The sequence below is a fragment of the Anas platyrhynchos genome, chromosome 34 (genome assembly GCF_047663525.1).
Source record: "Anas platyrhynchos isolate ZD024472 breed Pekin duck chromosome 34, IASCAAS_PekinDuck_T2T, whole genome shotgun sequence".
Taxonomy (NCBI): Eukaryota; Metazoa; Chordata; class Aves; order Anseriformes; family Anatidae; genus Anas; species Anas platyrhynchos.
The window spans coordinates 1,237,298-1,250,330 of NC_092622.1; the positions used below are offsets into that span (position 1 = coordinate 1,237,298).

General features: G+C 39.3%; 1 protein-coding gene across 4 annotated transcripts in view; it reads right to left on the bottom strand.

Moving 5' to 3' along the window:
* Window positions 1–129: 129 nt before the first annotated feature.
* The window catches only part of DIP2B (disco interacting protein 2 homolog B), a 68,064-nt gene continuing 55,160 nt past the window's right edge, over window positions 130–13,033 (bottom strand). For all 4 annotated transcript variants that reach the window (XM_038172614.2, XM_038172612.2, XM_038172611.2 and 1 more), the window contains 13 exons: window positions 12,481–12,604; window positions 11,307–11,428; window positions 10,595–10,706; window positions 9,833–9,942; window positions 9,060–9,190; window positions 8,308–8,476; window positions 7,090–7,260; window positions 6,531–6,592; window positions 6,345–6,402; window positions 5,716–5,790; window positions 4,933–5,110; window positions 4,625–4,748; window positions 130–4,105 (listed from right to left, as the gene is read on the bottom strand). In XM_038172614.2, coding sequence (XP_038028542.1) covers window positions 3,853–4,105; window positions 4,625–4,748; window positions 4,933–5,110; window positions 5,716–5,790; window positions 6,345–6,402; window positions 6,531–6,592; window positions 7,090–7,260; window positions 8,308–8,476; window positions 9,060–9,190; window positions 9,833–9,942; window positions 10,595–10,706; window positions 11,307–11,428; window positions 12,481–12,604 — 1,689 coding nt within the window. In that variant the 3' untranslated portion in view covers window positions 130–3,852. The remainder of the gene's footprint in view (window positions 4,106–4,624; window positions 4,749–4,932; window positions 5,111–5,715; window positions 5,791–6,344; window positions 6,403–6,530; window positions 6,593–7,089; window positions 7,261–8,307; window positions 8,477–9,059; window positions 9,191–9,832; window positions 9,943–10,594; window positions 10,707–11,306; window positions 11,429–12,480; window positions 12,605–13,033) is intronic.

Consider the following 13,033-nt stretch of genomic DNA (forward strand, 5'->3'; position numbering starts at 1 on the left):
ATACATCTGATGAAATGTACTTGCAAAAATACTTACAGGTTCTCCCTTTCACCATGATAAATACTAACCAATGTTTTGCTTTTTACAAAATCCTTCAGGGAAGCAGCAGATAAAGAACTAAGCAAACAATCAGGCATCAATATTTATTAACACAAGACAAAGGAAACACAATCAATGCGTTAATGGAACACTGTCCAGCCAGATGTTAAATTTAAAAATGTATATCTAATCTAATTTTAAATAAATAAAAACTTTATACATAATTACATAATGCTGTAGTCTGAATTTGACAATGGTAAATAGGTTGACAGAAATTAAAGAAAATTGCATTTAGGGCTAAAATTTATCGTTTTTACAACCTTTTAAAGACAGTTAGTACGACACATCTTAATTACATTTATTTAAATCAGAAATGCAGTGCAAATGTTAACAAAACAGGACTTGAAATTACCTGTACCCACATACTTTGCTTAGGGAATATTCATAAACAATAAGACATACAAAATATTTTAGTTCCAAGTGGTAAAAAAAAAAAATCCTAGATTAAGTTTCATTGCAGCTGTTAGCTTGGAATCTGATGGACAACGACACGAAATAATTTGTCCTCTGCAACTAGATAAGCTGCCAAGTCAAATGGGCATGGAGAATCTGCTTCTTGGGACTCAACACTTGTTTCAGCAGTTATGGAGAAGAGCCCAAGTCTGAACCTGAACATGCAACATCAGAACCTTCAGTCGCCCTGAAAATTTTGTGAAGTTAATATTTCATTTTGTTCTCATATGGAATGACACCAAGCAAGCACTTTGAAGTGAAATGGTCACATCTCTTGACAGCCCTCCAAGACAACCAAATAATCATTTATCAGTTTGGAAGAACAAACTGACCCTGACCTCAAAGAGGCTAGCAATGAAAAATACTTAGCACTTAGTGCTGTACAGTTAGTTACCTCACAGGGATGTTGTAAGGATTAGATAATATCCTCATCTACAGATGAAGAAACTGAAGGAGTGAAATGACCTGTTGAAGGCCTTGTGGCAAGTCATTAGCAGAGCTGGAGTTAGAAATCAGGGTTTCCAGATTCACAGCTCCATAGTACTACTTCTCCAATACACTGCTTTTCACTGCGCCAAACATAGACGAAAGCATTCAATGAAATCAGAACTGGCCAGCTTCTATATGTCACTTACTGGCAATCAAACATAGAATGTTGTCTCATTCTAAGGACAGGACTGTAAATTTAGTTCTCTAACAGAGAAATGTAATATACCAAAGCAAAGATTAACAGCATGAGTAAACTTGCTAAGCATAAGAAACTAGCAGATACCTAGCCGTATAAAAAATGGGAGGAAATCAAGTGTGCCATTTAAAAATTCCATTTCAGAGTCAGTCTGCCACATACTGGAAGTCTGATCAAATGAATATATCCACTTCTTATTTCTGAAAAAATGGTAACTAAAAATAAAATACAATCTTAGAATTAAAAAAAAAAAATCATTTTTGATGGACAAATGTGGTAATTGTTGAAAAATTTAGATAAAGCTTTAATTTCAGTAAGAAAAAGTCAAGGCCATCTTTTTTTTTTTTTTTTCCTGAAATGTGCAACAACAAAGTGAAGGCTGTACTGCAAGTCACTTTGCTGTGCAAGAAAAATTAAAAAGTGGTGCATAACAAAACAAGGAGATTCTCCCACTTTGGTGGCTGAAAACGAGTAACAACTTCAGTGCGTTCTGCACCCTAAATAAGTAGTTGCAGTACCAACTGTATTAATCACAGTTACACTTGTCACCTTCCTTACTTTGTGGCCAATTTGTTAAAACTAGATATACAAAAAACTTCATGTGCAGGTAGTTTAGGACACACATAATAAGAAACTAGACACCAATAACAGAAAACCTGTCACATCTATGCTGCAGCACAATACCACGACAATTTCACCTGTGATGTTGTCTTAATCACAGTGGCAGATCAGGAAAAAGAAGTCATTCAAAAATATGCACCTGTAAAGTGAAGCCTTTGCAAAGAACTCAAATTGAGACTTGCCATAACAACTTGCAGTTTCTAAATCTATTTCCCCACCACATATTTTTCAAAAATATTCAGAACTTCCCATCTAAATTTTAACACTCCTGACCTCAGTCAGAGCTAACAGAATGCATCAGGAGTTTTTCAAGTACAAAACTGGGATTTGCTTACAGATACACTGTGTTCTGCTCTGACAACTGCCACAGGATCTTCAGAGTTCATACTACAAACCTTTTAAAAACTGCCTACAAATTTTGAATGAGGTAATGTGGAGCATTTTAATAACAAGTTTATTTACACTGTATACCATATTTGACTCAAAAAAAAAACCCTGCTGCGCTATCTGGTATCTCATTGCTTCCAAAGTCATATTTTCTTAACATCCATAGGAATTTAAAAGATTAATAAGGATTACAAGAAAGAAAGGTAATTATGAGTCAAAACTTAAACACTGTCTCTCCATTAGCCCAGAGTGCAATCCCTTACTAACAGCAAGAGCCTGTTCCCACTACTCTAGGGCTTCTGCTTCTTTACAGTTACTAATGTGAAAACCAAGTATTTTGGAGTTTGGAATATTCATTTTCATGAAGTTATTTAACAATCATTTACCAGAATTACTCCATTTCATTTTTGTGCCTCCTCCTGTAAAAGAAAAATTGCATTCAGCCCCAAACCCAGAAATTCCTAATTGTTTCTAGGGAATGTTTTGAAGAACTCTGGGTTGTTGTCTCCCATTTTACAGTAAAGTCTATCTACAATGCTTCTTGCTATACCTACAGGGAATTGAATGGAATAATGACTGAATTGCACAAACAGTGAATTTAACTGTGTGTTGACCTATAGGATTTTTTTTTTCCTTTAAACACGAGGTTTCAGAGGGTGGAGGCAGAGGCTGTAACTTTGCATCATTTCAGTTAAGCATTTTGGACTTAGCACTGCGATTTCTGCCAGATTGCATGTTACTGTTTAAATATTTCAGCCTCATTTATAGAGATGTGCCTTCAAATCATAGATTTCTACATGCTATGACACACTTCTGGCCAGCAATAAAAGACTACGTACTAAAATAAGAAAACTGGTGTAAGATTTGTGTATCTCACATTATTTGTCTAACCAAATGTAATTATGCTAAGGACCACAAAAGTTACTTGTCCTTAAAAATGTCTACCTTCAGCTGTCATCATTATCCAAGTTAATTTTCTATCTAAGTGAATTATGTATAATAATATTTACATATTTAAAATATAGGCTTTTTTTTTTTTTAATTCAAGAAATATCTATATGAATAAGTAACTCTTAGATTCCGTAAGTTATTGATTTGGTCATGGCACAATTTTAAATAAGTTGTGTGATCCCATGGAATGAATAGCTACAGTACAGATGCAAAGTACATTTTATATAGTAGGGAATTGCTGAACTCTGATGACCCTCCTCGTAATAGTTTATTATCTTAACTAAATAAACCCTCCCCTTAGAGAATCCTAAAACAGTATTAGATAAAAATACAAATATGTACAACGGATGAAAAAAGTAACACTACAGTAAAGGCCTTAGGAATTTTGCAGTTCACACGCTTGTCAACTTTGCATTTTCTAATAAAGCTAATATTTCAGTAAACTGTTACAAATGTTTTCCATTGTCTACCACATTTCCTTTTGTCCACTGGTAGTTAATGTGATCTTAATACCACAGGATGAGATGAAGGGAATATGGCAGCAATCTCAAACTTTATATCAAGTATTAGTAATTTTCACCAGCTTCATTTCTATAGCCACCCTTTGTCGTTCGGTGGTCCTGCAAAGTTTCTGAGCATCACTTCCCCCATACATGTTACATGTTATAAGCTACATATATGGGGTCTAACTGATCCGCTAGAAAACTGTCACGGAGATGCATTCGTTGTTTCTCTCCTCTGGAATTGATAGGAATAACTCCAGGATCAACTACCACCACCACTCCCACAATTAGATAATGTTCTTCCAGGACCACATTTGTAACTAGAGGGACTAAATCCAGGGCTTCTTGTTCACAGCCACACAGCTCCACAACAACCACAAGCAAGTTGGTCCATGTGAACACAGCACTGTAGTTAAAAAGAAAAAAAAAAGAACAAAACCAGAAAATCCAGTTATTTTCACAAAGATCCAAAGTTTTATATATTTTTTTTATCCCAAGACAAAGTTTACCACCTGGCTTTATGTTGTATTTCCAAACAACCTAACTCCAAGACCCAGTCCCAACGTATGAAAGATTAGTTCAAGCACATCTCAGTACTACCAGGTTTGACAAACGAACTAAATGCTGCCTTTCACTAGCTCACGTATGAATGGTTCTTTAAACCACAAAGCAGGAAATAGTAATTTCTATTTCAAATTAAGGCTTGTGAGAAGAGATTCACAGACTCAGCCCAGTATTATTCTGATCTATGGAAGGGAAAAGAGATGGATATGAAGATAACGCAACTTGCTGATGGTAACACAAAGTAAGGGTCTGTCTTTGCCTTCTGGCCACCGCACTCCACCCATTAAATCCTGCATCTTTGGATAAAAATTGCTACATTCCATCTAGGTTAGGCTAAAATCATTTTTCACTGCTGTTTTACCATTCAGCAATGCTTCTGTGCGTTCGAGATACTGAAGTCTCAATATCAATTGGATGGTAACGCAATCCCCTCAGTTCCAGAGTTTCATCCAGTGCTCCAACAACATACAGTGCATCATGGCGCTCTGGGGAGGAGAAAAGGGAAATGAAATGTATGCATACTATGAAAACAGAAAACGGCAGCCAATAAATGGATTTTGGTTACAACCAAGGGTCTCCTGTACCCCAACACATGGATCAGGACTCATTTGTTACACCCTGTGAAAGAAAACTCTCCACGTGAAAGACAAAGACTAATTTCTGCCGTACCTCCACTGGCAGCTGTAAGCTCTGTCCGACGAACAAAACCAAGGTATCCAGTCCGAGCCCAAAGGGTCTGAGCAGCATCACCAAAGCTCAGACGAGTGTTGAAATGATCGGCTTGAAGGGTTTCATTGTCATAGATGGTATAGTAGCCACTGGCTGTGTGTGGACTATTTACCCAAATCTGTATTAGAAGTGGAAAAACTGTCAGATCTACACCCTACAACAGTGCATGTTTTGAGTATTTAAATAAAGCAGATAATAAACTGTAATGAGGAGGTTATAGTTAGGTAGAAAGATATACAAGATTTTCCAGGTCCAAAAATATTTTGCATTTAGCTCAAACCCCCAAATATCCTATAGGATATCAAAAATGCATCTTGCAGATCCTCTCTCCTAATAACTGTAAACTGAGGTCTGAGTAATTTTTATAAATTCCTGGATTTTTATAACATGTGAGTCCAACAATTGATGGCAATCTGTCAACACAGATTAAATATACTGGTGTGTGATTCAGATAAGGAGAGCAAAATGTAACTTCGATCTATTTGGAAGCCAGTCATGTAAGATTTAGAATTGAAGAAGCCTTCATTTCTGGCAGGTTTTCTTTTTCTTTAAACTTAACACTAAAATAACATCCCCTAAATCTGAATGCTCCAGCAATAATTCAACAAAAAAAGGCCTACAAGTATTGCTACTCACCAGCAACTTACGTAATTAAAAAGAGAGAATATAGATCAAGAAACAGACAACAGGAGAAGCTATCCGAAAAGTAAAATCTGTGCTTACCTCTCCAAGATGAGAATCTCCAAGAGGTCCTTTTGTCTCAGGATTAACAATGACTACTTTGACTCCAGGTAAAATCTAAAGGTCACAAAAAGGAATATGCAATCAGTATTAGAATCCCCTTCACACATAACCACAATACAAAGGCTGTTCAGTTACCTCCACAAAGGCATGAATTCACCCATGGAAATTACAAACATGTAAAAACACGCTAGGGCATGTACACTCCAGGTACTACAACAGTATGGAAGTATTTCACATCTGCAGAGCCACGCAGGAAAGGCATTATAGGCCTGCAGATTTTGCTAAACCTTGATTTTGAAGACTTCAGTGTTAAAAATTATTGCAAACATCTTCTGCTAATTCATTTCAAGAAGGCAGTAAGAGCTACAGTAAATCCCAAATGGAACCTGATTTCAAGGATACAGTGGACAACACTTTTGATATGATTCATTTGCTGTAAAATAGTAATATCCAAATAGTTTCATGCTCATTATAAACCAAAATAACCGTCTGGAAGAGCCACAAGACCACCTTTCCTAGCTACACATCAACATCATGAAGGGCATAAAGAGTGCTGCATGGTCATCAGGTGCTGTGTGCCATGCCACTAGGTAAAAACATGAAGTTACCTTCCCAGATTCTGAAAGCAGCAGGCTTTGAGGAGCTCCCCTTTCCACTAGACGTACTCTGAAATCAGAGAAAACATTGTCAGGAAAAGAAAAGAGCTGAAATCTACTGAGAGGCGTGATAGCTAAGTACCATTACAACATTTTATATAGATGAGTTATTGGTAAGTTTACTTAAACTTACTGTACCTGTCATGTCTCAAGGATTTCAGATCTACATACACCGTGGTGGGATCAGGCCCAGAGGTTCCCTGAAGAGTAAATATTAAAAAAATATAAATATTTTATGCAAGCTCTGCCTGAGTTCAAACATTCCAGGAACTTCATACTCACAGCAGAATTCATATCTGCTTTTTCCTACCTTTGCAGTTGCACTCAAAGAAACATGTCAGTAAATACAGCCTATTTCTCTCTATACTAAGCATAACAACAGTGTGAGATGCATCTTGAGGGGGAAAACAGCCCAAGCACTTTCAGCTCTCAGCTCTGGGGCAACTAGAGTTACTGTTTACATGGAACTAAACAGTCCTCTAATGCCATGTTTCAGTAGTTTTGAGTATTTCTGATGCAGCTGAAAACAAAAGCTGCTTAAATCTTGCGCTTGCTGTTCTCTACAAAGCAGACATGGGGCTATGCTAAGACAGCACAGGAGCGTGTGCAGATGAGGAAGTTTACCATTTCAGAATACAATGGAATCTGGAAATCTGATGCCAGTGACAATATATGCACTAGAAAGTGCTTGCATTACCTGTAAACAGATAGCAACATTGACTCTTGATCCAAAGGTGGTGCTTACAGCACGAGATGACAGGCCAATGTCTTTGAAGAGTTTTGAGAAGGAATGAGTGAGAGAAACTCGTGGTCGTTCTTCTGCAACTACCACGCACGTCCGGACACAGGACAGATTAATTCCTCGTGACTGGAAAAGAGTGCAGACACAAATGAGTGCACAGGACCGTATGTGTTAATTACCTCTGCCACACTGCTCCAGAACCTAAAAAGTGGTATTTGCTTTTTATCCTTTAGATCCCAAAGAAATCACTCTATAAATGCAAGAAAAACTCTGCTCTTGTGTTCATTTCCTCTCTTCAGCTCCTATGTGTAGTTATAAAATGTGTCTGACTAGAGCCTAGAAATACTGCTAAAACAAAATCATCAACACTGCTCCTTCTTTTGAGAGATAGTGTAGCATCATGTGCTTCTGCAGTGCCTTTCAGATAAGATTACATCTGTCATTCCTTATTTATATACATGGAAACCAAACCAAGTGAGGCTGCAAAGTCATTTACTGAGGCTGCACCAAGTCTTCAACAAAACTTAGACCAGAATCCCTTATTCCTTCTAGACATGATCATGAGGGCACTGAACTGCACTAGTCAGCTGTTCAAACCTGTGCATTATTCTGTGTGCCTGGTGACATTCGACAAGGTAAGCACCTTCAGGACTCTATGCAACCAACAGGACAAGACCAATCCTTAACCTTGTAAATGGAGTACACAAATTATTTCAGTAAACCCATGCAAAAAGCTACCTCAAGCCTTTTACATAGCTTTTTTTTTTTTTTCCCTCTCAACTCTCAAGAGAAAACACCTTTATTTAGCCAAGCATTTAACGTGTGTGCTTTACATCATGTGCTGGTCTGAGCCTTCACTGCAGACTGTTATATAACCAATTCCTCTGCATAGCATTTTGCTGCTGGCATCCTCTCCTTAGGGTTTGCCCAGCAGTCTCTGACACTCGCTGGCAATGTGCTACCTACACTGCAACACATCCACCTTACTCTATTTCAATCCTTTTAATTTCCTGAGGCTCCAAACATTTCTTTTGCTGTTTTTGCTTTTTGAGCAAGCTGTAGACTGGGGACTTGTGCATCACGGTACTGTTGTGTTTAACAATGGTATCGCTTTGCTTTACAACAACAGTTTAATTACTTTATGTAACATAACATTTAGCAAGCATTTCTTACCTTTAACATTTCAACTTGGTTTCCAAGTCCCTTTGTGCACAGTTCCATGACTGAATAGGAACAGAAAGTGTCCCTTATTTTATACTGGCTGACAGTAGATAACCAGAGAAAAAGGTTGGATTCCAGCTCCATAGGAGGAATTAAAATTGACTGGTGTCCAGAATACACACTGTGAAGAACATCAAAGAAGAGAATATTGTTCTGCAGCAAGTAGTTATCCTTAAATTAATATTTACTGTATTTTCATCTCACATTCCTGCTAGGTCCCACAGCCTGCTTTTGGTCCCTGATCAGAAGCAAATTGATAATAGCTACAATGCCCACATTCGGTAGCAACACTGAATTATAAATACAACTTAGTTTACAAGAATAACAATTTATACACACACAAGCGTGCACACACACTGTCAGAGTGAAGGAAGAGAACTGGCTCAACCACACAGTTTACAGAAAGAAAATTCCCTTACTGCAACATATAATCAAGGAAGAAAGGCAAGAGAAACATTCTGGAGCCAGTAATATTCAGCAGCACAAATATGCATAATCAAGATAGGATAACAACTTGCTAATCTGCAGGAAAAGGGAACATATCATTGTCAGCTCACAGAGAAATTCTCCTCTTACTGTAAATTAGTCATTCTGGTAATGTCAACATATCTGTCTGTAATTACACCAGCTAGAGACGGGGACTGTCATTTCCCACTTAAAACCAGCTGAGTTAATCTTCACCCTTTTCCACTCAAAGGTCATACCTGCAAAGGCACCAGAGCACAAAACCTAATCCACAATAGGGGTCGAGACAAATTGCAATCTGCCGCGACGAGTAGAGCTCGCACTGAAGCTTGATTGCCCTGCAAAGGCCACTCACTGCTGCGTGGGACATCTGCAACAGCAAAGACAGAGAAACTGTGCTGAAATTCCAGAACATCAAAAGAGGACTTCATCAAGACAGATAATGAGAGGTTTGCCTTGACAGCACTTCTCAATAACTGTATTTCTTCTTACCTCCCATAGCAGATGAAGAGCACTGCAAAACACTCTGAGCCACGGTAAACCAGAAACTACGATACCAATAGCTACTGCTTAAAAGCTTTAGGTATCTCAGACCCCAGCTGATCATTAATGCCAGTCTAAGGCTTTCTTTTTGTTTTCGTTTCATCATATCTTCTCAATCAACTGCATTCTTATCCTGCTTTTGGTGCAGCAGCGGAAAGCCAAAGTTCACTGCTCTGCTACTCACATCCCTCACCGCTCTCCTAACAGGCTACTCTCCAGCGGGAGGCAGTAGCAGAATTCCTGATACTCCCTGTAGAGACCTGTCTTCCAGCACAGCAGAACTAATTCTTCAGCCTGCAGTCATACTGCATTCTGTGCAGCAAAACCATAGCTTTATTGGAAGAAAAGTGAGGTCTTTATTTAATCTACAAAAGCCAGTTTTGGTGGAGGTATGCAGGAGAGGTGGTTCAGATTATCAGGCAGAGGCAAGACTCCAAAAAACCCATCTTCTAAAACCATTTTACTGTACCTTTACTCCTGTAAGCATGCCGGTTGTGGAAACACTAAAATCTAGATATGCTAACATTTCAGACGTAGGTGGTTTATAGATCTGAGACAGCCGCTTCCTGGGCAAGTCATCTGTGCAAGAAAGGAACAAACAGATTTGATTTTTTAAATACTCAACTGGTATTTGAAAGGAGAACTTTCAAATAGGCTGAGGTGGACCACAAAGCTTTCAATTAATTCTCTTTCCAAAACAGACAGACTAGTACATGAGAAGCCTTTTGCCAAAGTTCTCATGTAGCAAGTTATTCATTCTCAGAAAAAGGGAGAAGAGACCAACCAACTCTTCTGTGTGTTTAAAACATTAAATACATGCTTTTACTTTTATTTTCTTAACCTCCAAGGCCAAAGGATGGAACATGACTACATAATAAGAGACACATTTAATGCAAAAACATAGCCTGCTTATTATGTTATCTGAGTTGCTCACTCTCTAGTGCTAGACAAGGAGACAAGGTAAGCTGACCATGACATGAGAAGCTGTCATAAGGGAATTACTGTTGTCTGCAACATGATTTTTCAATAAAATTATGTTCCATTTATATCTCAAAAAATGCAGAAGAGAGATGAGCAAACAAGGTCAGATATCTTATATCTTGGACGGTTTCTAAGTATTCAAACAAAATTGTATGAGCCATCTGGTTAACATCTACAGTGAGGGGCAGTGTTTCCCTTTGATAATCCCTACACAGAACTTGAAAAAGTCTTCTAAGTCCATGGACCACACCTGTGTCGATGATGGTTGGCCAGGTTTTCACATCTACAGCAGCAGCTGCCTCTCTGGATTTCAGTAGTCTCATTAAGGTCTGGGTTGTGAGAATACAGGCAGCTTTACTGACCTAAAAAGATAGACATTTGCTTAAAAAAAAGAAAAAGACAAAAAGCACATCCCGCAGACACTGTCATTGCAAGACTTGGTATTCAGAGAATATATTTTACCATCTGTAGCCAGTTTCCCCAAGCAGACTTGCATTAATTTTCAACACTTCCTTCACTAAAACCCCAAATGCAGATTAAAATGCAAATAAGCATGGCAGGACCTTTAGCCCAGGTAAAACATTACAAAGCCTAAATCTAGCTTCCTCCCCATGGCTATAATGCAGAGACATCCTTTTCAGGTTACCAAACTTGTAAAGTAACTAATAGCAGGATTTGCACCAGTAAGGAGCATCGATATGAAATTTGAGGTAACATCACATGTTCGTTTCCCTCAGAAACCAACTGTTTCAAGGCAATTTGTGTTGCCACATAAAAAGGAGAGGCGGTTCTCACTTGCATCTTATGAATTAAATCACTGTCCTTCAGGTGTAAGATGTGCTTCAGTCACTGCTGTCATTTAAACAGCCCGGGAGTTTGGACAGCTATGTTACCCGTTCAAATCTGAGAGGCTAAAAGAAGAGTGCTCGAGCCCCGCTCTCAGCGACGGCCCCATTACTCACTTCCACGATCATTCGCACAGTGGGCAGAGTAGCAGTGAGGCTCTGAGCATGAGGTGGTCTCACGGTCACGGGGATGCAGCCAGCATACAAACAGCCATAGAACGCGGTGATGAGCTCAATGCCTGCAAGGACACGACAGGCTGTAGCATGCGGCGCTGGTGGATGGACACCCTGGTGACACCAGCCTTTCCTGGTGACGCCAGCCTTTCCCCGAGTACTTGTTCTCTGAGCATCAGTTAAAATTTTCATTAGAAAAAGGAACACAGGCTAGTCACTCCCACGGCACAGATGTGTGACATAAGCAGTCCAAACACTGAGGCCAGCGTGACAAGGAAGCTAAGAAGCTTGGGATAAGGGGCTGGGAAAGCAGAGAAGACTGCAAAAAATATTTATCTTTCAAGAAAAGAACGTCCCAGCTGTTAAATGACTCCAAAGTCACGACAAAACACAGTTCTCTGGCAGTGAAAGTACAAACACCAAAGAGCACCTCTTGGTAGCAGTGAGCATCTTACACACGCCGAGTGATAAAGCCGTGTGCTGCTGGCCACAGCAGACTGCGCTGCCCCCTGCCCCCAGCCTCCTGCTGTAGAAGAGGCACCTAACAGTCTTGGAGGAAGTGTCCTTTTTCCACATGGCTGAAGGTGGTGGCACCACTCTGTACCAGAAGCAAACTACATGCTTTCCCTGAAGGAAGAGCTGCTGACTGGCGTGACTTCAGGCAAACGAGACCTGAACAGTCCAGGAGCTGAGGAGCCTCTGGTAGGGAGACTAATTAATCAATTTCTCCAGCACATGCAGTGTGGTCACACGTTTCTAATAACCTTGAAGTGAGCAGATCATACCAGAGGTTCTTTGATAACCACAGAAGTTTTTAAAGCTTTTGTTCTTAGAACAAAAGGAGACAGCAAGAGCTCACAGCATCTCTCCAGGAGTGAGAAGGTACAAATCAGCTCTTCCAAAACTCTAGAGAATCGAAGTTTGAGTCCTGATCCTGCAACTGAAAGACATTAGGACAGCTCTCTGTGGAGTCAAAACTAGATCAGCAAGTTATGTAGTCCCTAAGGTACTGCTGCTTCAACGATCTCTCCTATATTTCCAGATCTCAGTGAGATTTCAAAGAAACACCACGTAGCATTTCCACAGTGGGACGCAGCTCTTATTAAAACTTGCTTACCAGGAGGATAAAGAAGCACCACATTGTCTCCTGCATTGAGATGTCCTTTGTCACACAGAACTGATGCAATTCTCTCAGCCTTTTTGTGCAACTGAAGGCAGGTGGCTGTGCACACAGTGGTTCCCTTGAAAGGAGACAAAAATGTTTTAAACAAGGGCTGGCACAATGTGGCAGTAAACCAGTTGTTGGAACCAAAGACAGAAAACAAACAAAACCAAAAGAACAACCCGAAAACCTTGCTTACTACCCTCAGTCTATAGCTACTAGTTATTGATACCTATGCACTGCTGCCATTCATTGAGCTCTTTATCCACTACAATATCAAGAAGATAGAAACAGAGTTAGATCTGCTCTAGAAAATTCTACCTTCCAGGGAGTCAGTTCAGGTCTTCTTGCACCAGAACCTTGCCAGAATATACTCAACAGGGATACACCATTAAATCATACAGGAACCAGTGAGACCTACAAACACGTTCAGTTTTAAAATGAAGCATTGAACCATTATGGTCATTAAGATGACAATGGCCTACAGGTTCAGAGGTGCAAATTTTAA